At 40.0% G+C, this 27,563-nt stretch overlaps 1 protein-coding gene across 3 annotated transcripts; it reads right to left on the bottom strand.

Annotated features, from left to right (window-relative positions):
• On the bottom strand, positions 1 to 27,563 carry LOC122877588. Of its 3 annotated transcripts, XM_044199340.1 has the most exons (5): positions 27,023 to 27,562; positions 10,238 to 10,825; positions 7,775 to 7,828; positions 4,028 to 4,222; positions 2,461 to 3,803 (listed from the first exon to the last, which is right to left on the bottom strand). In XM_044199340.1, exons 2-5 carry the CDS (start codon positions 10,623 to 10,625, stop codon positions 3,691 to 3,693), a joined length of 750 nt encoding a protein of 249 aa, XP_044055275.1. In that variant the 5' UTR covers positions 10,626 to 10,825; positions 27,023 to 27,562; the 3' UTR covers positions 2,461 to 3,690. The 3 variants fall into 3 exon arrangements, with proteins under 3 accessions (XP_044055276.1, XP_044055278.1, XP_044055275.1); XM_044199341.1 differs by lacking the exons at positions 2,461 to 3,803; positions 4,028 to 4,222 and adding an exon at positions 1 to 942 and having other exon boundaries at positions 27,023 to 27,276; XM_044199343.1 differs by lacking the exons at positions 2,461 to 3,803; positions 4,028 to 4,222 and adding an exon at positions 804 to 942 and having other exon boundaries at positions 7,687 to 7,828; positions 27,023 to 27,563.

The following is a 27,563-nucleotide window of genomic DNA, read 5'->3' as shown; positions in this document are numbered from 1 at the left end:
TAACAGAAAACTACAAAAGAATTTTATTTTATCAGTGTGGTGAACTTTTTTGCCCCCAGTAATTACAGCATTATTACACAAAAAAGGAGGTGTTAATATGTGTAGCCTTCCTGTGTCATTTCAGCTGCTTGATACAAATTTTACAATAATTACAAAAAACGTGTCTCACCACATCAAGGAAAACAAAAAATGATGATTGATGTGATTGTTTTCATGGAGGTGACGTGTTTAACTTTGCTAGCAGCAATATTACAATAAGCACTGACCAGCATGTATTGTATATTTAGACTGATTACATACTGTTCGTTACAGTGAACTGCATGTGTCACATTAACAGAGTGGTATTTTCACAAGGGATCACTTGAAAAAAAAAGGGTCAGTACGATGAGGACAAAAGTAATTTAAAAAAAACCCCAACTTTTCTCAGACTGCTTGTCCAAAAAAAGCTGCAGTCGTCCTCTCGAGGTTCTCCGCAGAAAGGAGTGCAATCTGATACAAACATCAGCGTCTGATGCCTCCGATGTTCCGGCACAGGTTGACAATTCAAAGTCCCCTCTGGCCCAACACTACACAGGTATTACAGCCCACCTGCAGGTGATAAAACAGTGGACAGAGCTTCAATTCATGACAGCCTTGTTAATCCACTTGAACAAGAAACGCAAACAAATACGCTGCTTTATATCTCTCAGAGAAGGTCAGAAGGACACAATTAAGTCCCAGAGTGAGTCTCCAGAGGCCGCTGCTGTAACGTCTCGTCTATGGTGACCACTGTCTCCTCCGCTCTGTTGGAGCTCAGGCAGTTAGTGTGGTTCAGGGATATGTAGCTCATTTCCACCAGTCGGGGCATCTCGGCCAACTCGCTCATCTCGTTCACGTTGTTGGTGATGCAGTTTATCTCAGTCTTGTTGCGGCTGGTAACTCGACGAGAGCCAAACACCCAGTCTGAAGAGAGACAAAGGGATAGTAGTGGTGTTACTCTGGAAGTCACTGTTTCAGTTAAAGAACTAGAGATTTTAGCCAGATGTGTGAAGTAACTAAGTAAAGTAAGTACTGTATGCTATGTAGACCTTCATATTGTTAATGCACTAACCCTACTTAAAATAATTAGCAGATTTCTTTATAGATTATAGATACGTAGTACTTTCTGATAGATAATGTTGTATTTGCATGTTTACTACAAAGAGCACCGTGCTGTACTGTCTTGTCTTTGACGGATCGTCAAATCTATAGCATTTGTTGGTGAGTACATTAACTGTAAAATAATAATAAAAATATATGTAGTTGGCAGTGCCCTTTCAGCCCCAAGTAGTGTCGGAAGGCCTTCCTCTCAGGCTGCATACAGCCCCAACAAACTTTATCATTAAGGTAGGGCAGCTTGTACTGTATGTAGCCTGGGAGACAAAACCCATAACATAAAAAGTTTCAAGCACTTGCTGCTGCTCATTAAGCTTGTTGCTTTGAGCGCACAATAATAACAGATTTGATCTTAAAATGATGCATGCGAACAATTTAAGAACGTTTGTGGCATTCATCAATACTTGCCTACTTCCCGCTTGTTCTTAGGTCAGATCAAAATTTAAGAGTGCCCTATTCCACACGTAAGCCATCAAAAAGCAAAAGCCATCTTGCATTTTGTGCTTTGAAAACACACACACACACACACACACACAGACACACAGACACACAGACACACACCTGTCCAATCATTAATTATGACAGCACACACTGCCATCTGCTGGTAACCTGTCAAGCCTGTTGCAAGAAATCTTGGTGTCCTGTTTGATAGCAATTTATGTTTTGAGCAACATATCACTAAGCTTATCCAATCATGTTTTTATCACCTCAGAAATATTGCAAGAATCCGATCTATTTTAAATCTTAGTGATGCAGAAACTGTTGTGCATGCTTTTATCTCCTCACGCCTCGATTACTGTAACAGCCTGTTCACTCGTCTTAACCAAAAACTCTGAAACGACTGCAGACTGTACAGGACTCAGCTGCTCGGCTGTAAACCAGGACCGAGAGGTTCGACCACATCACACCTGGTTCAGCCTCTTTACATCGGCTACCTGTTTGTTTCAGGATTGATTTTAAGATCTTGTTGATTACTTTTAAGGCTCTTCATGGCTCCAGACTGTATTTTAGACCTTGTAATCCCTTATGATCTTCAGGCAGGGGTCTCCTGTCTGTTCCTGAGTCCAGGATGGAAACTAAGGGGGACAGAGCTTTTGCTATCAGGGCCCCGAGGCTCTGGAACAACTTGGCCGAAGACATTAGGTCGTCTCAGTCAGCGCCTTCGTTTAAGTCTCTTCTCAAAAGACATTTTTGTCAGAAAGCAGATCCTGATTTTACCTGAACTGGCTGTTTATTTTATTGTTTTTATGTATTTTATTTCTTTATATTTCATCATTCACTGTGGTGTTTTATTTCTCTTGTTGTGAAGCACTTCGAACTTTGTTTTAAGTGCTCTATAAATAAAGTTTTATTATTATTATTATTATTTATTTATTTATTTTCTTCATAGTATATAAAGTAGTACGAAGTAGTGCCCAACCGAAGCCGCAGTGGCTTATTTGCTACTGCTCGATGCGTTGGCCAACCGAGCCTTGAGCATAGAGCATGTATTTAAAGATCGAGCAGATGTGTTTGCTGAGAGTGAAGAGTGGCTCATAAGCCGTTTTCGATTACCGAGGCAGATTCTTCAAAACCTGTGTGCCGTTCTGGAGCCTCAACTTAGATCACAGACAAAACAATCTAATCCCACTCACCTCATCTGCAAGTACTCACCGCTATCGGTTTCCTGGCTACTGGGACCTTCCAGAGAGAGATTGGTGATATGTCTGCCATATTCAGTCCACTGTTAGTCGTGCACTCCCCAAAGTTCTCCAGGGTATCGTCCAGTTAACGCCACAGTACATTCAGTTTCCGCTCTGCTCAGCAGACCCAGATAAAAAGGGATTTTTACGCCATTGCTGGACTACCCAATACTATTGGAGCAATCGACTGCACTCATGTGTGCATCAAGGCACCATCTCCAAATCCATCCTCAATAGAAAACAATTCCATTCAATCAACGCCCAAATAATGTGTGATGCACAGAATCACACGTTGAACACGGTGCCCCGCTGGCCGGGGAAGTGCACAACTCTTTTGTGCTGCACAACAGTTCGGTGGGTATGCAGTTGGATCATGGTGCTGCTAGACATGAGCATTTTCATAAGTCTGCATTATTACCTTTCAACATAAATCCAACTTTTAATTTAGGTGATCGGGGCTATCAGCGACTACCGTGGCTTATGTCACCACTCACCAACCCTCAGACCCAGCAGGAGGTGGCCTGTAACCAGAAACTGACGCTCACTGGTGGTATACTGAAAGCCTACACACAGCAGGCAGTGAGCTTTTATACACACCTGAAAAAGTGTACAAAATAACCATGGCCTGCTGTGTTCAGCACAATATTGCAATGCACCATGGTATGCCCCCACCCCACCCACCACTACCTGAAGACATGAAGGTTGATTGTTTCGTGGGACCTGAGCACAGACGACAGCAATTCATTTCACTTTAACATTTAAGCAGATCACTTTTGTTACATTGTACTCAAGGCAGAAACATTTTAATGGCTTTTATTTGATGGAGGGTTTGTATTTCTTCATTTTAAAAGTTTCAATTATTTCTTTGAGAGTGTCATTCATTTGTGAAAAAGGGGATGGCATATGCTGAAGAGTCTCTAATATCTTCTGTTGATTTTGTAGGACCGACTCCGAGCGCGCTCTGAGAGGTGGATGGCACAGATGCATCTGAAAAATAAAATAAAAACCGTTAATACAAAAGTTTTGTTTCATTTATTCATATACCATTGATTTAAAATGGACATGTAGCTTAAAACAAAAATGGGCATATGTTAGGCTATAGCTTAGGTAAAATTAAATTGTTTTTTAAATACGTTTAATATGGAATCAAATGAAGCAACCAACTTAATTAAATTCCCTTTGAAGATGCAAAAATTCAAATTGATGCTTACCATTGTCTTCAGATCCTGCTAGTTGATCTTGGGGTACTGAAGGGATGTTTCCTGGCTGTGGCAGGTCACTGTCCAGTGGAATATCATACTGCACCCCCGACAGAGAAACCTCTCCAATGGTGGCTCCAATGTGCTCAGCCATGTCTGTTTTTTCCCGTGGCTGTAATAGTACGCCTGGCAGCAGACAGTCGTTTTCTGGCGTCCATTTTCAGATCAAACCATTATTCACTGAGTTCTTTCTTCTGCACATACAGCATTAATTGCACTGGTGATCTCTTGCCATGCTTTGTGCTTTTCTGGACCAGTGACCCCACTGCTCACACTTGAAAATAAGATTTTTTTTCTTAACGAAACTTCATTAAAGTAAAGTTTCTGTCTCTGCAGAAAAAAACTTTCTTTTCCTTTTTGCTGCCCATAAGTGGCATTTCCTTTCCTTTCTTCTTTTGTCTGAGTTTAACGTTATCTGTTAAATGTCAGTGGTTTGTGGTTTGCACACGGCACTGAATTCTGCTGCCCTTATATGGGTTTATTGGGGCGTTTCCCTCTGCTAATTGCAAATTGCCTGGCACGCGCATCCAATTTAAGATCAAATGCAGTTCATCAACATACTCAGGTGGGTAAGAACAGACTTTACTGTCTGAATCCCATACATTCATTCTCATGTATGAATACAATTCATACATGAGGCCCAATGGTCAGAGAGACTTTAGTAGGCTTAAAAAATCAACTTGAAACAATATAAGTGAGTGGGACATGTCCCCCCATCCCCAGTGGAAATTATGCTCTTCAGTGTTGTACTTAAAGTTCTCTTAATCAATATTTTCTATGTTAACTATGGTTCAACTGACTCTGTAGGGGTTGCTTGCAGTGACGAAGCAAAAAGAATGCTCACCGACAACTGTGCATCTCTACGAGCTTTTTAGCCTCTTTTAGCTCATTGTTTTGGTTTTATAGCGTATTTAATGTGCGGTTTAGTCGGGCGATAGCCAGGATTTTGGAAATACTGAGATTATGAGTCTTATGAACTCTTTCGGATAAGAATTGTTTTTCCTGATTTGGATAGAAAAATGACTTACGGTGGGCTTACAGTTGTATTATTTGATCATTTCGAGATGCATTTCTTAAAAAAGTGACTAAATGTCTGATTTTACTGTAATGTAAATATCACACAAAATGTGTGCATAGAAGCAAGGACAGCCGGCCCCTAAAACAAAGATGGCAGTGAAGTGTATGCACTGTTAATTTTATATTTTTAATCAAGTATGGTGTTTATGACTGTGCATTTATTTAAACCACAGCAAGACAGACAGACACAGTTAGAGACTAGCTGGCAAACACAGAGGAATATCGAGCAGCTTAAGAGCCGGATATTGTTCTCAGGAGTTCTAACCCTGGGTGGCCAAGAAAAAATAAATTCTCTTTCCTTGTTTTCATCTTTCTTTCCCTCGTTTCTTTTTCCCTTCTTTATATGTACCTTTGCGTCCTTCAAAAAAATAATTTAAAAAATAATTTATTTGTCAGGAACAATGTGCAAAAAAACTCTCAATCAAAGACAAGCCACAATAAAACAAAGCAGAAAACACTCACACAAGCGATTATTAGCTATTAATGTTTGGCATTTTTGCTTGAAAAGTGAATCAACACAGGCAGGACTGTCGTTTTACTGCTTTTCTTTAAATAAAAGGAATTGAGTACTCTTTCCACCACCGTAGTTTATGACAACCCTTCACAGATACAGCCTCAGGGGAGTGGAGGTACAAAGCGCGACCACATACATGCTGGAACATTCATGCATGGGGGAAAAAACAAGCAAGCTGAGTATTTAGTACGTGCACAGAACAAGGCTGCAAACTTCATCTGACAAAGTTATGATGGGTTCAGCCTCTGTAATTCCATTAGAGGCAAAGCACCATAAAATTGTTTCTGGGGAAGATGTCTGCCGCACAGCAGCCCCATCATGTGTGGTGGAGCCTTTTCGAACTGGGACACATCAGTCATTGTTCTGTCAGATGAGGAGCTGAGATTAAGGCTGACAGTCGTGAGTGTGAAGAACAGACAGAAGGCAGAATGGGATTCCTCAGACCCACAGAAGTGATACATGACCACAAGGGCGTAGTTTCCACTAGGGATTCGGGGGGGGGGTCTGGGGGGGGTGCATGACCCACTCACTTTTAAAAATCCTAGTTTTGTCCCCCTCACTTTTATTGTTTCAGGTTGATTTTCTTACTCAAGTCTCTCTGAACATTGTTTTCATACTGTCCTGCTGCTGTAGGCCTCATGATAGATCGGAGTTGATACACATGTGGCTCAGCTTCCATTATAACCATGCACTCAAAGCAATCAGCCTAATGAGCAGCAGGGAGTGCTGTGTGTGGTTTGCAGACTTTTTTTTGCCCTGGGTCTTGCCTCTCAGGCTACATACAGGCTGATCTACGTTATTGCTGGAGGTTGTTGGGGCTATATGCAGCCTGCAGACATTCAGGTCTCCAAAAAAGCTTTTGCAAACTATGTTTTTCGGGTTAAAAAAAACTTTGATTTATAGTTAATATTGAAACAATGCTAGAACTGAACATCAGTAAAAAAAAATAAATAAATAAATAAAAAGCCAGTAAAGCAATTCTGTTTGTAGTAAAGATGCAAATAAAACAGTTATCGATCAGAAAGTTTGAGGTATCTATAAGAAAAATAAAAGATTTTAAGTAGGGTTACAATACAGATGGAAAACACAATAACAAATTGTATCATAATTTGTTCAGTTGATTTCAATGTTTTTTGTTGTGGTTTTACTTCATTGCTTGCTATGGCTGTTACTGACTACTACTACTACTAATGGGAATAATGACCAGATTAATAGGATAATATTAAAATAATAAAAGGATAATTCTGATTTGTTACAACTTGGATATCATTTTCATAGATTTCGCTGTTGTTTCTATCAGTTATGATCACTGTACTCATCAAATTACTGAAATTGACATTTCTAGTTAGTTGGTTTATTGACTTAAATATCACGATACAAAATATATAAAATAACTTTATTAAATAAAAAACATAAGTCCATTGAGCCGGGTCAAGAAAGACGAGCAGTCAGACAATCAGACTGTAAATGAGTCAACAGTTCAGCCAGATTGTCAAAACCATTTTATTGGGAGGTAAAACTGAAAGTGAGTGCACCTGAAATGTTGGTAATAATCCCTCATTGCACAGGAAAACGGTGTGCACATGTTCCCAGATCTCCGCAATTAACTTGATTACTATAAAGTCATTATGAAAATTGGACCCAAGTTGTAATAAACCTGAATCATCCTTTAAAAACAATCTAGAAATGTGTGCTCTCTATTCATTCCAATGTACATTTTCCATTGTTTTGTCTTTCTATGTGGACTGTAACATGTCTACAAAAGGCTGTTTTGCTTTTTTGATGTTGCACCATGTCACAAGTGTGAAGCATCTTGCTGTGACCAGTAACTTGACGGTGTCTTTTCAAGCTCCCTCTGGTGGGAAGGAAAACACACACCCTCCACATTTACACCTCAGCAAAATGCCCAGGAGCCCAAACACTATCGCCTGTGTGTTTGTGTAAGTGTGTATGTGTGAGTTTTCATATGAAGGTGGGAAGGTCAGGTGAGGTGAAGGTAGATAGACAGATAAGCTCTTACTGCTGACCAGTTGAAGGTGGGTCAGCATGTCTCTGTGGCAAAGCTAAGTGCTGCAGACTGTGACCCATGTGAGCTTTGTTTTTTTTACCTGGTTCGCTGGTCTCACCACCGTCACCTTCGGCAACGATCGACCTGCCTCCACCTACATGCAGCGAGCAAGAGAAGAGGCATGTTAGTGACTCTGCACACAGACTCCCTCTGTGTCTTGTGAAATGATAAAGACAAAGCAAGAAGCATGAGTGAGAGCAGGAGAAAGCTTAGACACAGTGGTCAGTGATGTAGATGCCCCAGTGCAGGGCTGACTCAAGCCTTTCTCAGGCCCAGTGCAAGATTTGGTACCTCTCCTCATGTATGTGCACAACAACAATCAACTACAATTCAAATGACTTGAAAATGGTCAAATCTAAAGTGTGTTTAAGTTTAAAGTAAACCGTGGTTAGGGGGTTAGGTTCAGCAGTTAGGGCTAACTGGTAACGTAGCATGAAGACAGTATACTGTTGGTTCAACTGTTGACGACAGCTGCTTGTGGTGTCACACAGTTTTAACAGACACTTACCAGCCCATTAGAAGCTATTTTTCATGGCAATGGTATCATTTTATTTAAAAAGACAATCCCTGAATTTGTTAAATAGCTCCAAAACCTGGTATTAGTCATAATCTCAAAATTTGTTCTATCACTTCAAAACTGTCAAGCGTCCCCAAAATTTGTTATTTCTCAATAAACTCAAACTTTCTTGTGGTGCCTCAAATTCCAAAATTTGGTATAATCCCCCCAAATTGTTGTCTTAATCCCAAAATGTATTAATAGCATGCCAAAATACAAAGTTAGGTATTATACCCCCCACATTTCTGCATGGTCCCAAAAACAAAAACCCCAAATCCATAAATTTTGTATAATGACCCCCAGATGTTTGTCATAATCCTAACTTTTATTGTGGCACCCCCAAATCTGAAAATGTGTTATAATGTCCCTAAAACTTATTGTCATGATCCCAAAATTTGTTGTAGTGCACTTAACTCATCAAAATTTGTATAATGCACCAACATTTATTGTAGCACCCCCAAATGTAAATGTTTGTTGTAACATTCCCCAAATTTGTCACAATTCCAAAATTTGTTGTATTTAACTGCAACCAAACCCCAAAAACGTGTTATAATAGGCCACTCCCACCCCCAATTTTGTTGCCATAATCCAAAAATGTGTTCCAGTGCCACCAAATCCCAAAAATGTGAAATTTGTAGTTGCAACTCCCGACATCTAAAGGTTTGTTGTCACACTCCCATAAGCTGTTGTATTGCACCTAAGTCCAAAACTTTGTCTAACTCCCAATTTTGTTACCACTATCCAAACATGTGTTGAAAAATGTTATTTGGTATAACATCTCCAAAATGTTTGGTCAAGACCCCAAAATTTGTTGTAGCGCCCAGAATTCCAAAATGTGGTATGATGACCCCGAAAAATTGTTATCATAATCACAAATGTTATTGTTGCACCTTGAAATTGGATCAATGCCTTCAAAAATTGTAGTCACAACTCAGAATTTGCTGTAGTGCCCCCAAATTGGTTATACTGCTCCTAAATCACAAAATGAGCATTTTACTTTCGGTCCCACTCTCAGCATTTCTCCCACAAGATAGTTGGTGATTTTGGGGCGCTATTGAGTCTGTTAAATTCAAGGAGTGTGTCTTTAAATACTTGAACTATGATAACATTTTCCTTTCACCTGGGGGGGGGGCTGGTGGTTGAGCCCCCCGCACCCGCAGCTGCTTAGACCAGTCCTGTCCTGATCTCCCTGAAACAATTGAAATCTTCTGTTTTGCTTTAAATCACCTGGTGTAATGAGCTGACTACCAGGTCAAGTCAGCACTATGAGAGGACACGTGTCCTAAAAATAGACTCATTGTTTCATTCAGTCATTCATTATGTATCGCTCACAGGACACTCTTCAAAAAGAAAACAGCAGACGAACTCTGAATTTCTCATACAGACACTCTCCCTCGCAAGGTCATCGGCTGATATGAGAGCAGAGCTACTGGACATCTGCATTAAAATGACATGTCATCCTTTTGGAAGGGATGACAAAATAGTCTGGTTGTACTGGTTTCAGTTTACCCAAACTACCATTGTACATATTCAATTAAAAAGAACCGGCCTGTTCCGATTTCAGGGAGCCCCCAAATCACTTCATTAATTAAGATGTTGCTATTCTGTGTTGTCAGTTTCATTTTAACTGGAGCCCTTTTCTTGAACCAAAGTGGGCTCCAGGAGGAGGTTCACTGATCAGGTTCCAGGGGTCCAAATGCAACATTTGGAAAAGGTTAATTTCACTGATATTTTACTACAAGTTACTCCAATGTAAAAGTGTATGTTAATTAACTGTTCTAATAAAAGAGTAACTGCCGCTGCTTTTATACTTTTACCACCGTTTCTTCACAGTAATTCCAGTTCTTTCCATGTTCCTTTTAGTAATCCCAGTGGGAATCTATGCACGCGAGCGCGCGCGCGCACCCACACACACGCACACACACACACATATACGGGGTCACATACCTACAAACTCATTAACCACATCTTTGACCAGGTGTCCAACTATCGCATACGCTACCGCCACCACCACAAGCGCAGCCATGACCAGGTAGAGAACCGCTTTGGGCAGCGGTATGGAGTCTCGTGCAGGTGTCCGGTAGTCCGTGTACAGCAGGTCACTTTCTGAAGAAGAGTACTGAAAGACGTGCTCCATGCCCGAGGTATGATTGGAGTTGAGAGGCGGGTTACTCGCGCTCATGGCGCTGTCCGGCTGCAGAGCCGTCACCATGGTGGTCGTCACATCCTCCGCTTTGTCCATGTTTACCAAGCCTGTAGTTTTATTCATCAGAGGCAATATCTGAGACAGAAAATAGCTCCAGTCCTTTATGGCACTCGTGTTGCATAAAAACATTTTTTCTACCGTGTAATCACCACAAGAAGGACTGAAGAGTCACAAAGGCGCAAAAAAAAATCCGCTGAAGACGCACCAGAATGAGAAACAACAGACCCTCCAAACTTGCTGTCCTTGAAAGTAACAGATTGGGTTCTTTATAATCCAGCAGGTTCCCTCAGATGCCAAAGTCTCCGTCTGAGAGGAGCTCATCAGTGCCTCTGGGAAAAAAAAAAAAAAAAAACAACAAAAAAAAAAAAAAAACTTACCCAGCTTTCATTAACGAAACAAACATTCATTGACCGCGGCTTTTACGCACGAATACAGACGGAATTTTGTGCGTCCAATCTTTGGTTTATTTCCAAAAGGGAAATAAAAACAATACAGTGGCAAAGTACAACAGCAGCTTACGATTTCATCCAGGGAAAGAAACGTACCAGAAAATGTGTCAACATTGTCCTCCCGACCTTAAAAGCGTAAATATTGGATGAAGGAGCCAAGAATCTGTGACTGAAGACCCAGCGTCCCCGCGGCTCTCACATGCAGGAGTCACGACGCCTCCTCCGTTGCTCCGGAGCTGAAATGTGCCGCTGGGAGAGCAGGGATACTGGGGGCCACTTGTTCGCCCTTCCTGTCGACTTCACGTGGGGCGATGTTCTTTAGACTCTGCAGCCTGAGGTGAGTTCATGTCTTTACTACCACAAGCTGGTGTTTCAGACCTCACTGGGTTGTTTCTGTGCTCAGGAATGAACAAATCCAACAATGGCTGATGTGATTTAAAATGAGCCCCAGTGGAGTAAGAGGAGAGAGATGGCGCTCTGTGACCAAACAGGATCTTTTCTGTCAATATAGCTCAATATAAATCAGATACAGTCTCATTAGGAATTTACACAAAGGTTAAACCTAGACTTAATAAAAATTAATTCAGCCACCCTTACCCTCCAAATGAAGCCAACTCATTAATGATAAGAGTAATAAAAAACCCCCAAAAAATTTAAATTCTGCTTTGAGTCATCAAATCAATAAAGGGGGGAAACTGACTTTGTCATCGGAGCAGCCCTTATACATGACAGTCACTTGATTGATAATGTAAAATATATATTAATGCAGTTATTTTTCATATTCCACTGCATTAAAAAAATTAATAAATTGTCCACCTGGTGCACACAAAATTAGATATTTAACTCGTTTCCCCAAGGTGGGTCTCCAATCCTTGACCCAAGCAAAGATGGCAACCGGAAACATTTAATTGTCTGGCTGTCATTTTTGTTTGGGTCAAGTTGAGATGAACTTTGTGAAATGACTTGAAACTCAATTAACTGTAGGCTACACTGTTCTTTGTAGAATAGGAGCTGAGATGTATACACATGGCTTCAAAAATGCATAGTCAAAAATAATCTTCCATTTATTTCCCCTACAAGCCTCCAAAAATGTTGTTTCAAATGCTAAATGGTAACATCAGCATGCTAACAAGCTCAGCTAAACTCAGCTTAGCATGTTTGCTAATTAGCACTATACAAACGTACAGCTGGAGGTTGATGGGAATGTCAGTTTGCAGTTATTTGGTCAAATTAAAACGGAAAAAAGAAAAATATAAAATTTTGTTTCATTTGGTGCGTAGACAGTGAACCAGTACAAAACTGAACACACAATTGTGTTTTGATCTGAGTGCTGTCAGTTATCTCTGATATTCCCTGTACCTCTGTGGATCTGAAGACTCTTTCTCCTATCCTTCCCTTTTCCTGGGAAGATGAGCTAGACTCAATTAAGATCACATCAGCCGTTCAAAGATTGGCTCAGAGGAAATGTATTGGACTCACTGACCCTTAAATCAATCATGGCATCCAGTGAGTCACTGCGGACACTACCGTGGCCTTCAGAGGTTCAGCTGTCAGAACGGAAGAAGATTTTTAACTTCGTCCATCAACAGTCTCAAAATGGTCATCTTCTTGTAGCTTTGTTTGTTCACTGGTGCATTTATAAAATGTGATAAGGTGCAATGTATAATCAACCGAGTCGAGCACGGCCGTAAACTGGCTGACAAATTAACACAATGGTCAACTCTAAATTATGTTAATATTCACCATGTACAAGGTTCAGACTACATGAAATGTACGTATGTCACTATGTGACGTTAGGTGATTATTGTGCCTTAAATTCCTGCTGTGATTGGCCGAGCCATGTCAGACTACTACATGTTAAACCCTGACTTTTCATATGTTGTGATCTTTCACAACCTAAGGTAATCAGGTAGGAGTGGGCAGAGACAATCCAACCATCGTGTCCAAAATGTCACTGAGTACTTCAAAAGATGGGTTTCCATCCAAATGTATCGCAAATTTTAACCAGATTAAGAAAATTGGCAAAAGAAAATGTGAATTAATGCCTGTTTCACTACAGTTATGCGATTATTAGGAGTTGGGTCATCAACATAAGCAGTAGGTGGCGCCAATTCTCCAGTTGGGTGCCATTAATTCATTGCAGAAGAAGAGGGTGCAACAAGATGACGTAATGAAAGATCCAGTCAAACCGCAAAACGGTGAAAAACAATGTAGAAAACACGATAGAAATATGACATTTCAGTTTGTCTCATGTATTCGTTTGAGGAATGTTAGTCTCCACATCGCTCCACAGAGAGCTGATGTTTTAGTCTGCCACTGAAGCTTCAGTGGACGTCAGAGTCACATGCTTTATGTATGTTATTATTTATTCAATATGTCTGTTTCCATTGTACTTGTTGTGATACGAGTCAAGCAGGGTAGCAGGAGGAACCAGGGATTGGACCCAAACGCAGACACTGAGACTGAGCAGGTGCAGTTCAATACATTTTAATGTTAAAGAAAAACTTACACAGGTTACAGGCAGGCAGTGGTCGAAACCAGGGAATAAGTCCAACAAGGCTTAACAAATCCAACAGGGAGGAGGCAAAGTTCAAAGTCCAGAATCAGAATCAGAAATACTTTATTGATCCCCAAGGGGAAACTCTTGTGTTGCAGCTGCTCACTATCACGTCAGTGCACACAGAAATAGAAGTACTAAGCAAAAAATATAATACACTCTAATATAGGTCAGATAAATTAAGTACCAAGTGGGTATAAGTATAAAATTAAAATAAGTGTAAGGTACAAAATGGATTACCGGTTGATGATAAGTATCTAGGATATAATAATACAATGTAATACTATAAGTAATAAGTAGTAGTGCATGTACTGTCACGTTAAGTGTAGCTTATTAAGATTATTATGAGATGGTGGATATTGCACAGCGGTAATAGAAGTATGAATAAATATCAATAAATTAAACTGAAAAGGAGTATTAAATAGAGAATATTGCACAATTAATTCAAGTATTGCAGTGATGTTAATGATCCAATGTCCAGTTTATCAACTTAAGGTCATGTAGACTGACACTTAGGGACGCTTGACACAGAGACAAGCGAAGCACACAGAATAAATGCACTCAGGTGATAACAAGACACAGGTGAAACTAATCAGGGCGGAGCAAACAATCAAAACTGTTGGGAAAAGCACACAAAGACAGGAAGTAAAACTACCAGACACATGAGGGGAAAAGAGCATTTCAAAATAAAACATGAAATACTATACATAAACCCTCAAACCATGACAATACAATACGCATTTCGCTTTTATCGATTCATCAACTTTTTCATCAAGAGTTTCAAGAGTTTTTAAAATTTTCGCCATTTCCATTCAGGTTTTTTTATGCGCAAATTGAAAATGGATGTGGATGGAAACACACTTGTAGATGTTGTGAAACTATAGGCAAGAGTCTATCCTAGTAAATCCTAGACATTGATAGGATGTTTCTTACTGCTGCTCTGTGGACCTTGTAGTTTATTTTTGGCAAGTTGTGTGCACAAAAACCTCAGTAGAATAGGTCCTAGATACAAATATCAATGAAAAAAAAACAATAGAAAGTTACTCACTCACTTGAATCAAGCCTCCTTTAGGTTATGTGAATCATTTTCAATCTGCCAGTCACGCATTTTTGTCTAAGGAAGACTAGTGTTGGTTGCCAGTAAAACCTGTGTGTGTGTGTGTCCATATATTTCACATATTCATATGCATTTTTCAGGTTAGATCTGCATATGACACATTGTTCTGTCAACAACATAAGCAGAAGCAGCTGCCGTCCATGAAACTGCTCATATGTTGATTTCTTTGTCCTCTAAACAGTAAAATGGACTCTGTTTTCTGATCAGAGCATTTCCTTACAAGACATTTGGTGCTGAAGGTATTTTAGTCTGATAATCCACTGGGAATGTGAGAATGGTTTATGCAAAAATATAAGTCCCCTGAAAAGTTTGTTAATTTTTCCCCAGAGTCTCGTGTTCGTCTGGCTGCTGTGTGCTCAGGAAAGAATAAAAAAAACACTGTGCAGATATTATATTTATAGAAGAGAGAGGAGCCTGTGTCTAACTTTTTATTAATGTAAGAGTCAATTCAACATATCATAACATAGTATTAGTTATGTACAAAGGTGCATGCGATATGTTTAAGGGATAATCCAAGACAAGGTTGTAGTTGATTATCCCACTAATGCCATCATTCACTCAAACCAGAGCTGCAGTCAAGACGCCGACTCCGAGACAAGCACAAGATGGAATCAAGACACTCAGTACAGTCTTTTGGATTTAGAGAAGGATGATATATTCCTGAACAATGTTACTAGCTAACTTTGAAAGTTTCTTTCCACACATTTGTGCACAAAACTACATGTCTAAAAATACTTTGTTACAGCATGCAAAGACACACTGTGAAAATAAAAAGCATTTATGAGGTTCCTCACAAAAAAAAGGGAAAACTGATATCCTGAATAATTTGAAACTTTGCCCTTGCCTGTGTTGGCACATTGCTGTTATTGGCTGTTAACACCACCGATTGTCGATCGGTCGAATTGTGTGAAACCATCAGCAGGAATGCCTATCATGTCATCCATGTACTCCTACGCATGTACACACACACAAAATACAAACAAAAGGGGGACCCACTCAAACATCATCCCTGTTGCTAATCGTTTGCGTTGAGAATTGTTTTTTCTGTACGTTTACATACATGTGCATCCATCTCATCTATGCTTCTTCATTTTCATGACAATTTGTCTATCACTGTTTTATCGGCTCTGGCACAGGTGTTTCCATTCTTAATCCTGCTCGGATTGGTTAATTGTTTCTCCAACCGGGGAAATTGCTGTCTCTGAGCACGACACTGGAACTACCTTATTTAATTCACCGGAAAAAAAAGGTGGAAATGGATTCAGAGGTCTGGAACCTACCTAGTAATTTGATGGTAACATACACATGATTAAACTGAGATAGAGAATTGAGTAAACTACTAAATTGATAGAAGAAAATAGCTACATTGACCACACAAATCAATTTAAGGGAATTATTCTTAGTTTGAGGGAACGGTTTATCAAAAATTTCTCCCTTGACACTGACTGGTCTCTGTATGATAAAGAGAGACACCAGGGAGACTGAAAATGGAAAAAAGAGAAATGGGGAGTATAGAAAGAGAAATTGGAACACAGCATCCTCTCTATTCCCGTGTTAATCAGCAGGGATTGTGACGGCAGCGGAGGACACATGCCTGTGATCAAGTCCTGCTGAATAAAAGAATCTCTGTCTGTGCAGCTCTGGCTTATCTGGCTGCCTGATGAAAATTACCCCTCATACTGGACTCATATACTTTAATCAGATATGACCCATGCCAGACAAATGCTCAATTCCACCTCTTCGCTCATCCATTCTCTGTATCCTCCGTCCCCTCCCTCCATCCTGCAGGCTGAATTAAGCTCTCGTGTCACTCGTCGCCTCTCATCCTCACAGCCATGAAAAATCAGTTTCTCTCCCTAAAACCATCAAGGTCACACTCGTCATCTCTCATGTCAGATCCTGATCCTCAGCAAACCTTAGGTGAGCTGAGTCTCAGGAAGTGGATACACTTTCAGTACACACTCTCCTCATCCTCAACCCTCTGCCCTTTCCCATGACATTTTACCATGAAAAGAACATCTCAGTGGTTTTATACAGTTCTGAATGACTATTTCAGCTCATGTGGGTTTCATGAAAAACAGGTTACACATTTAATCTACACCTGGACAGGGTATGAATAAAATGTATAATTGCAGATCTACCATCTGCAAGGAAAACAGAATGAAACACTTGAAGACTTTAAGTCGTTATATACTGATGAAATGTAGCAAGCATACAATTTCACAAAACTACTGCTGCTTGGTGGGTAACTGTCTCATGGTGCGAGCAGAACCATCTGCAGCTCAATGTGACAAAGTCTAAGGCGCTGGTTGTAGATCTACTAAGAGCCTAGGTTCCATCCAGGGGGGTCAGTGTGGACATTGTAGAGGATTACAAGTACCTGGGAGTACACATGGACAATAAACTGGACTGGGTTAAGAACACTCAGGCTCTGTACAGGAAGGGCCAGAGCCACCTCTATTTTCTGAGGAGGCTGAGGTCCTTCAACATCTGCCGGACAATGCTGAAGATGTTCTATGAGTCTGAGTCATTATTGCACTTTTACTTACATTGTATTATACCACACATACTTAACCTCTAAATCCATTTTGGTACTTACACTCATTTTAGCTTTTATACTTTATATCCACTTTGTATTTAATTTATCTTACCTGTATTAGTGTATTATATTTTGATTTGCTTAGCACTTCTATTCCTTCTATTCTCAAGTGTGCATTGACTTTCAGTGTGCAAGATCTGATATTTTGGTGGAAATCAAATAAAATATGTTGTCACTGAACATTTTACTGATACGCTCAGTATCAACATTTTTGCGATTTGCCACATACGTTAATTAACAACATTTCCTCATTATGTTAACAGAAATAGTCGTTTCCTTCAAAATGTATTTGCTGTTGCAAATTCGTTGTATATAACTAATGTCTAGGAGACGGGGTTGGCAGCCCAGAGAGCCATGTTCCAGCCTTAATGTTGATAGAAAATGTAACCTGTTTCTCTCGAAATGTTTTTCCCGTTGCCAGTTAGTATATAAACATAATTTTTCATTTTACAATGAAACACTTTTTTGCTTTTACTCAGCAGAGAATAAACTGCAAACTCCATCCAACACTCACATTTAACAAACATGTATTGTTAGTCCTTGAGGCCTGGTGAAATGAGGTCTGCATCACTTGTGTGGAAATTGCAGGATGTCAGCAGTCTGTGGAAGGATGAGGCAGGTGACTTGATCCTTGTTGCACTGAGAATATTATGATTAGCGAGGCAGTGATGTTCCTCCTTTACTTCCTTCTCTACAGCTTAATTCTGTTCAAATGTAAATACCCAAGTGAAATTAATGAATGAATTAAACTTTTTAGAACTATAAATCAATTTATATCCAGACCTATATTCTGCAAGCATGTCTATAAAGACTGTGCCTATTTGTGTCTTTGTGACAGCACGTCGGGTCTGAACAGCTACAGATGACACAAAATCTGGATTTAACTCCCATGATCATTATGCTCTTATATGACGTGCAGCAACTATTTCCATTGCATTAATCACATCGAAGAGATCCTCTTTCAATAGGAGATTAATTTTAAAAATGGACATCGCTGTTTGTATTATGATCTTAATATTTCAAATGGAAAAAGAAAGGTGAGCATGAAATTGGGAAGTGAATGAAAACTGTTTAGTGGATTGTTTTTATCTGTCAGACTCAGGTCACGCTGCCTTTTGATGTCAGTCTGAAAGCAACATTTTCAGTTGAGCTATTTCAGTGTTTAGTACAATCTTGGCCCTCAGTCCAGGTGGTCTTTTTATGTGGAAAACCAGCTGACATTTGGCAGAGACCAACTCCCTGTTCACCTTTGAACTTTTGTATCGCTGCGAACACCTTCGACCTCATGCCAGCTGCAGCGGCTGCACACTGAGGGATCAGATGAAATGGCCAGAACTGAGCCTTTCGTATTTCAGTTATTAAACATTTACTATCTGTGATGTGATATGTGATACATTAAACATTGATTCAATTCTATACACATCTTAACAATCGAGCATATTCATTTTGCATGCTTAAAATCTTCTGAGCCAGGATATAGTTGAAAAAAATATAAAATGTGAGAATTTATCTGTTTATATATTTGGGCAAAAATCTGATTTTAAACAAATCACAATAACAAAAGTGTAGTGAAATTTGGATGATTTGCAGCACAAAAACACACGACGCATACTAAGCTGCTTGTTTTGCATGGTCTTATTTTTCTCTTAACCTTCTATTACGTTTTCTGAGCTGCCCTCACTGCAAGGGGATGTTTATTGTAAACAGTTGTGGTTAGCGCCTTTTTGAAACAGGAAACATCAGCTTTTGGATGCACAGGGACCAAAAAAAAAAAAAAATATCTGTAGAAAATCTGTTTTGTTATGGTGTATTTTTCAGTGAAAGTCTGGAACAACAAAAAAATAGCTCAAAGGCTGAGTGGCTCAGTGAAGTTTATTCGCATGTCTTCACAAAATATGTGGTGCTGGTGACCTCGTGACTACTCGCATGGCTAATCAGTCACTAACACTAGCTCAGACGCTAATCAAACCATAAGTTAACTCCAGTCTCATGTCTGGAACAATTTATACTCCGGCAGAGAAAGGTTGTAAAGCAGGTGGTGTAACAAAGCTAACAGTTGTTTTGAACGGCAATGACAAATGACATATTTTGTTATTTAGGCTGGGGACGTGTTGTCCAAGATGCTGCACGAAACTGATGGGAAAGTGTGTATTCTAAAATACTTTTATTTCAGCTTTACAAAATATTTTGAGGTGGTTATATAAGAAACTGATTATGAAATGATATAATAAACCAGAAAAAGACAGCATGACAGAGCAAATAAAGATCATTAGTCTGTTTTTAGCTCAGCCTGTAGCTGTAATGTTTTATTTCATCAACTGTGGGGCTCTGGAAGTTAAAGTTGGGCAAAAAAAACTATTTTGATTATTAAAACAGTTATATGAACCCGATGAAGGTCAGAGGACCGAAATTATTTTAATCTGCCACAGCTGTTAAGACTTTCTAGTGTGCGAGAATTCTGTTACCAGCCCAAAAAATCTGAAAGTACAAATATCCCTTAATATTAAATTCCATAGCGGGGAACCACTATCCATTGTTATCATCCACTGGCTACAAATAGCGTAGGGAAACTTTTATTCTGGTGCTGTCGTCTCCTCAGACGCGACACCAGGTAGAAAACAGGTTTTTACCTGAACATTAACAGGGATTCACCCTTTTTCCTAAGTAAGTTCCCAGAGGGTTTCCCAGGACGGCAGAGCTAATTACTCTCAGCGATGAGCAATAAAGAGATGCTGTCAGTGTGCGAGTTAATGTTCGGATGTGTCTGTCCCACAGCTGAACCAGAAGCACAGCACATCTGGCACAGGGAGTCCCCCACAGCACGCCTAATGATCCAAACTATTTCTGTTTAATAACTGATCTGAAGCGCCAACAGTTTGCTTTTTCCTCCAGTGGATGAGTGATTATAGTTTCATAAGGCTCACAGGAGCAGACATGATACACCTCCTTCCAGCTTGACATTAGGAATCAAAATAAGTACAAGGCTCTATGGACTCTACGAAGTCTTTCAGACAAGACAAAACCAACAGGATAAGAGGAATATTCTTTCTAATCCACAGTGTCAGACTTTGAAAACCCCTGGATTGAATGTATGATAGTTGTAGCTTGGCATGCTGGTTCTAGCATCTCCCCAACAGCTGTCATCTTGTTTTTTTGGTCATAAATGCTTGAAGAACTTGAACCAATATAGACACCAAAAAATACCAAAAAAAGCTGCCAGCAATCAGAGATCGTGAGGATGAAAACTGCTTGTGGATGAGAGGCGTGAAAGGAAATTGATGAGAATTATGCAAAAGAACTGATGAGGGGAAAAAAGCAAAAGACACAAGCCGCATCATGTAGATTTTGTGTCATTTGACAGTCGTGACACACACAAGATGCACCTTACTGTACAGACAGAAGACGTTAAGGTGCAGTAGCTGTATCGGTTGATCCAGAGAGCAAATGTGATTTAAAAAAAATAAATTAAAAAAATGTTGATGCTGTAATTGGGTTAAACCTGTGATGTGTTCAAAACTGTCTGGCTGTTTCCGTACATCTCCGCAGTTAAACTAGTGAGTCAGATGTTATGATCGACGGGAGTGATGATTAAAACTTTGAAAATAAGATGTGAGCTGAGAGAAAACTTTCTGAAGAAATTGTTTGGCCTGTAAATCTTATTGGAACAAAGAATTGGGGCAAAGCCAGTATCAGAAAACAAATAGTAAATCCATACCTGAGAAAAGAATTACAATGGTAATATATCAGAGGTGGTGAAACATTGCCTGATGGCTTGACACAAAGCAGAGGTGTGACACACACTGAAACTTGTAGTTTGATCACAGGCTCATGGACAGTTTTTATGTGAATATTTTTCTCTCAGTGTCGGAGAGGTGGACACACAGGTAAAGTCAGAGTGAGTGACTGCGACCTTTCTGTTCATCTCAGCTGATAGTAAAGTCACTGTGATCAATACCGCATTAATGCATTCCCCTCGTGCGCTCTCCTTCCAGTGGACTCCAAGGGTACCTGTCTCCGCCCGTTCAGCAAAGTCACTCTGGTTCTTAAATCGTCATGAATCAAACAGTCGATCTCTCTTCTGCATCCGAAACATGTTGGGGGGTTTCCCTGACATGAGTGGTCGGATCGATTCGGTTTAAAATTGATTACGTGAATTTTGTGACATGATAACCTTGTACTAATTGCTCTGGCGTTTAATAGAGACTTTAAGCAATTTTCTACTTCATGTCAACTGGTATGAAATCAAATTTAGATTGAGTTTACTACCACAGAATGATAATAAATGCAATGCAATGCTTGGAAATGTCAAATGAAGAAACATAAGTATATAAACTATAGTTAGAATCAGTAAACTGTATGAAACTAAACATCGGTGACCAAGAAAAAAGGCTGTCCTTTTAAAAGGCAAAATGTTTTGCAGAATCTCTTTATTGCTTCATGCAATTTTGCGATCTACCCTCCCCTTCCAGGGTCCCCCATCTCAGATGTGATAATGGAAACCTCTGGCAAATGGAATTGTTTTGAATAGCCTTTCCAGGCTGTCTTTTCCCTGATGAAACACATTTGTTTCTGCTGTTCTCCCTCCTCAGACGTCCTTGCGAGGAAAATGGTCTTTTCACAGATTCCCCTCGATGTGTCAGAAAGACAAAATCTGCTCTCTGAAAATTTAATTATCACAAATGGTGAGCTGGAGGAGCCGGGGCTTGCACAGACAGGGCCGCCCTGTTCAGTTAGAAAGGGAGAGTCCCCCGATCTCACCCCATGGACATCATACTGAACCACCTCAGCACATTTAGGCTTTCTACCAGCAGAGTGAGTTTATCAGAGACTAGCAGGTCCACAGTAGAGCAAACTGTAGGCTTGGTCACTTGTTAACTCTTACTCTGTCCCACAGTGCTGTGAATAATCACGTACTTGGATTGGTGCAATCAAATAAATCTTGCATGAGATTGAAATTAGAGCCCTACTTTACTGAAATTTCACAGAATTTCACTAAAAAAAAAAAAAAAAACTGCATCTCAGCAAGTTGATTTATCCATCAAGTCCTAAAATCTTCTTAAACAAAACATTCAACATTATTTCTCGATTCAGATATCACTTTCTTGATACTCATGCATCAGTTTGTTTCTTCTTTCAAGATACTATACTACAGGCATGAAGATCAGTTCTTTCTCATTAGTTCCCTTACAGTAAGTGTTTAAGAAGAGTACTCCACCAATTTAGCATTGCATTCCTACAACATTGTCGGACTCACGATGGACAGGTTTTTTTGAAAAATGGATCAAAATCTATGCAACAGCACCAGAGATGATCTCTTTTATTCCATGCATTCTTCCTTGTCAAAACCTGGCGTGTGTATTACCCACAATGCAACTCGACCACAGAGTTCAGTCGGCCGGGTCTAGATGGTAACTCTAGATTTCCGAAACTCTCGCACATGATTCATCACAGTAGCGCTTGACTGCATGTGCTAGCAAGTGGCAGATATACTGTATCGGGAGCTGCTTCAAAATATTCTTTAACAATGGCGGAGGGGATTTATTAACATATATTGTTGCTGTATTGTTATAATGTCAGACTTACTTTAAAGTAAGTGATGTATTTAGAGCAACAAAGTCCGTTTAGGGAGGCAGTTGTGGTGCATGAATGGGTCAAACAGGACTTTCACCCAGTTTTCAGCCGCAGTTTGGTTAGGTTTAGGAAAAGATCATGGTTTGGGTTAAAGTGTGGTTTCACACGGGACACAAACAGCGGCCTCCTGGGTGAAAGGCATGTGTTTGTGAAAGGCTTTCTGCCAGAAAGCCCTGAAGGCAAGAAACAACGCGTACAAATCTCGTGAGAGCTTTGCAAATCTAGGGTTGCCATCTGGACACGGCCGATTCAGGTGTTATGCTAGTAGCAGCTAATGTAGCCTGGAGTCTCCAGCCTGCAGATAAGGGGTCTGGTTAGCTCACTTCTTTCTAAACTTCACATCCCCAGAGTTTCTTCATTTTCAAAATTGGTCTTCAACCGGCTGGCAGGTGCCACGCAAAACCATACATCATGATCCTGAAAGCATAGTTCTGGTAAACAGTTTAAAGGGGTACTCCAACAATTTAGTAATAGCTCAATATCATCTTGAAGGAATAGCATAACATTTGGTACAGACAGCCATTGGTTCCCAGATGATGTATTCAAATGATTTTGATGATCCCATAACTTTTCCTCTAGCGCCACCATGAGGTTAAACTTTAAATTTGTCCAATTCTTTGTTTTATGACCAAATACCTGCAAAACTAATGACATTTTCATCGGCCTCCGCTATGCTTTGCGTTTAATGCTAATTAGCAAATGTTAGCATGCTAAACTAAGATGGTGTTCATGGTAAACATTGTACTTGCTTAACATCAGCATGTTAGCAGGCTGACGTTAACATTTAGCTCAAAGTATTGCTGGGTCTAGTCTCACTAAGCTGCTAGTATGGCTGTAGACTGTTTCTACAATCCTTACGCTTCCCCTTCCAAACGCCCGGCCCTGGTCCTCCACATCACCTTCAGTACATGCATACATCAGGTTTTGTGAAGCCGTACAGCGTGGGTACAAAATTTAAATCCTGCGCCGGTCTGGCAGATTCCACCGGTAAGAATGAAAACTACTATACAGAGAGACATTTATAGGATGTCATTACATTGAATGGCTATTACTGAAATACATCTGCACCCCACTGCTACAACCAAACATTGCCATGTATGAAATAAACTGTAAAGTAGGCATTTACAGATTGGACAATAACTTTGCTAGATAATCTTGAGGAGAGAGGCAAGCTGAAGGAGAGCAGACATTTTCAATTAATCATAAGATAAGATTGTTTTTGTTCATAATGTGACTCCAACTTATTCTCCATAATGATGCCATTCATCAGTGTCTCCAGCATAAGGACTGTTGTTGTTTGTGTAGCTGTTATATAACCGTGGTGACTCTGGCAGTTTAATCTTACAGTAGTTTAGATTTATGTGGCTGAACATCAAACCTTCCCGTGGTCGTCATGGCTGGTCATTCAGACCGGGTTCCCTCGAGGTGAACCGTGAGCTCCTCTGAGGCCACAATTCGTCTCCTGCCATTTACCATCCCATCTCTGCAAACTCATGCAGGCTAAAGATGGGAGGGACTGAAACAGTGAGTGCACACAGAACAGGATGTCAGGACGGTAGTTTAAAAAAAAAAAATAATAAAAATTATGTTCAGTAATGTGGATTTACTCACAGCAATCACATTGGTCTAATGTCATTACAGTGATACTGATGGAAATAGCTGGCAGCCTGCGTGGAAATGTCACTGACCTCACAACCAGAAATATAACCACAATTGGATCTCTCCCGCTGTGTTGGAGCCAGAGCTTTAAATGACAGTAATCTACCCAACAACAATTACCTCAGTTTGACGTATTTGGTGAAGTGCGTCTTATTGTATACGTCAGTGTTTGTGTGGCAATGCAGAGCTATGCACCAAAATAAGTAGATGACTCCACTGGAAGGTGTTAATTATCTCTGTTAGCTGAGCGATGAGGTGATATTTTGTAAGATATAAAAGCTGAGGCCGGCAGTGGTGGCTAAAGAGTTTCCCTTCGGGGATCAAAGTATTTCTGATCATTTTTAGGCCTAGTATTTCGAGACCAGGACTTAATTTTCTTGAGGTAGTAAACAATTTTTACTCAAAAAGTACTTAACTCACATTAATAATTAAATTCTTGTGATATTTTAATCTTTACCTTGAGATGTCAAACTAATACTGGTGTTTTACAGTGGACTTGGAAAAGTGCCTGATAAGCATTTTTATTGTCGGCTGCCAGCCAATCGAGACACCCTTAAACCGTGACGTCATTGTGCTGCAGATAACTACAGCAACACCTGTCCCTCACAGCATGTCATGTTTCACTGGTGAAACTAACTAAAGCACGAGTTAAACTGACATTTGAGCACAGCTTCTGGTTTCTCTCTTTAAAATTAGTACAACGGGAAAGAGACAGACAATAAATTTCAAATTTTTATGTTTCTGTGTATGCATAACTCATTTTGAACTTTACCGACTCCAATTCTGTTATTTTCAGTTTCATTAGTACACATCTTTAGCTCAAGTTGAAACATTTTTAAAAATGTTGCCTCATTCTATGCCCTCCTGAGTGAACCCATGTCGACTTCAATCTTTACTTTGACTTTATATGAAATGGCAGCGCCTTAAAAAATAATAAAATAAAAAAGCACGTTCAGTTTGAACCTACCCTGAGAAAAAAGGATGGTGAAGTCTGTAGGAATGTCTACCTCTGCTGGCTACCAGCTATCGGTTCTCCACATCTTTTGTTTAAGGGGAGGCTGCTGTGAGTAAGAGGGAGGATACTGAGCATGATGGAGTCAGCCGTCAGGGTTTGGCAGGGCCAGGGCACCCTATCTCACTCTGACAAGGCTTTAAATGTCTGCTTGTCCAAAGGTTATGGTTTCAATTTTCCTTCTCTCCAATCCTACAGGGACAAAGTACAGCCACCACACCCAACACAGATTCCAATCTGAACTCTAATGAACTGAGGGATTCTCACCATCTGTGTGTGTGCAGTAGAAGTGGAAAGGGCTATAAAAATTTGTAAAAAATAAAATAACTGCTGGAAAAAGTTAAGTAAAATCATGCTCTGTCTCAGCTTTTGTTTTGAAAGATTTTTCTTTTTAAAGCCATTGTGTAGAAATGATTATGCATCTTCAAGTTATCTTGATGGCAAGTTTGTCTTCAGAAAAAAAGACAATCCCAGTGAAAACTGTTGATGTTATCTATGGATTTAGATTAGTCGTCAATTGCTCATTTTAATCTATACAAAAAAAAAAGTCATAAAATACAAGTTCCCAGAGCCCAAGGTGATGACTTAAATTAGGGCTGCACCGATCTAACTGTCTCCTGATACCTCAACTCAGGGTATCTATTACGCAGTTTGGTCACATCATGGTGGACACCTGATCCGCTTAAGGTCAGTATCGGCTCCAATACCAATATGGTGCATTAGACTGGTAAATCCCCAACTCAAATGCACGTGTCAGAGGCCGACAGGTAAGGAAAGGCAAGTTTACTGTGTCAATGATGAAGAGCACAGATCAGTAACAGGCTGGCAAAAAAAAAAAAAAAAACCCTGGTCATGAAAAAAGGCAGAAAGCTGTGACGCTATGTTGCGTAGCGCAGGTAAATGTACTGAGGGGTTGATGAAGGCTTCTGGAACAGGTGATGAGGTGGACAACAGCAGGGCAGGCAGGGAATAGCCGACTGTTAACAGAGGTCAAAAGGTGCAATACAAACTAAGAACCGATTGTTACCATGACGGATTGACATGTTTGCTTGATAATTTACTTGGATGGTTCATCAATAACCAACATTTGACTTATCAGATATAGATATCTATCTATATGGAAACAAAGAACATAATAGGGGGGGTGGAGACAGAAACAAGCAAAGAATAAAATAAACTCGGCATTAAGATATTTGCCAATAAAAAATAAATTAAAAAAAACAGTGTCACAATGTCACCATTCTAACATGCTGATGTTTTAGCAGACATGTTAGCATATCAATTAGCACTAGAAGTACAGCTGACGTTGATGGGAATGTCATTAGGTTTGCAGGTGTTTGGTCATAAACTAAGGTATTGGACAAATACAAATTTTAACCTCGTTATACTTGTGAAAGCAGGGTACAGGGAACACGAGGACTTGGACCTAAACGCAGACTCAAAAAAGGCAGAGCTGATGTAGTACAATGATTTAATAAATAGTTAAAGAACAGAAGGCTTACATGTATGGTGAGGCAGGCAAAGGTCAAATCCAGAAAAGCAGTCCAATAAATCCAAGGGGCAGGCAGAAAATCCAAAAAGTCCAAAAAACATAAAGCAAGGTCCAAAAACAGGCAGGTCACAGGTAAACTAACCAAAGATCCAAAAACACAGGGAGAACTACATTAATAATAAGACAGGGGAGGATGACGAGACACAGGTGAAACTAATCAGGGCAGGGCAGACAATCAAAACCTGGAGGGAAACACACAAAGACAGGAAGTGAAGTTGCTGACACGAGAGGAGAGGTGAGAATCACAAAATAAAACAGGAAACACTGAAAAACATGTACTAGGGAGCAGAGCGGGACCTGACAAACCTGGTGATCCCGTTAGATGAAAAGTGAAGTGTTCACCAGAGTTACTGATTCATCCTGAAGGGAACTTGATATTCTGAACAAACGTTCATGCCAATCCATCCCTACACATCAGCAGTGTGGCTAACAACACCTCCCCAAATCAATCCAGCATTATTAAGATATATGCCCTTAAAAACTCATACATC

Source organism: Siniperca chuatsi, linkage group LG6, assembly GCF_020085105.1.
Source record: "Siniperca chuatsi isolate FFG_IHB_CAS linkage group LG6, ASM2008510v1, whole genome shotgun sequence".
Lineage (NCBI taxonomy): Eukaryota > Metazoa > Chordata > Actinopteri > Centrarchiformes > Sinipercidae > Siniperca > Siniperca chuatsi.
The sequence above is the reverse complement of the archived record's forward strand: the minus strand, read 5'-3'. Positions and strand labels throughout refer to the sequence as shown.

Bases quoted from the DNA above. Each gene is read 5' to 3' on its own strand.
- LOC122877588 (XM_044199340.1), bottom strand. From the start codon at position 10,625: ATGTTTTTATGCAACACGAGTGCCATAAAGGACTGGAGCTATTTTCTG. The intron at 7,829-10,237 runs GTATGTGACCCC...CGCTGCATGTAG, and splicing joins TGTGGTTAATGAGTTTGTAG to GTGGAGGCAGGTCGATCGTT. The intron at 4,223-7,774 runs GTAAAAAAAACA...AATGGACGCCAG, and splicing joins TGGTGAGACCAGCGAACCAG to AAAACGACTGTCTGCTGCCA.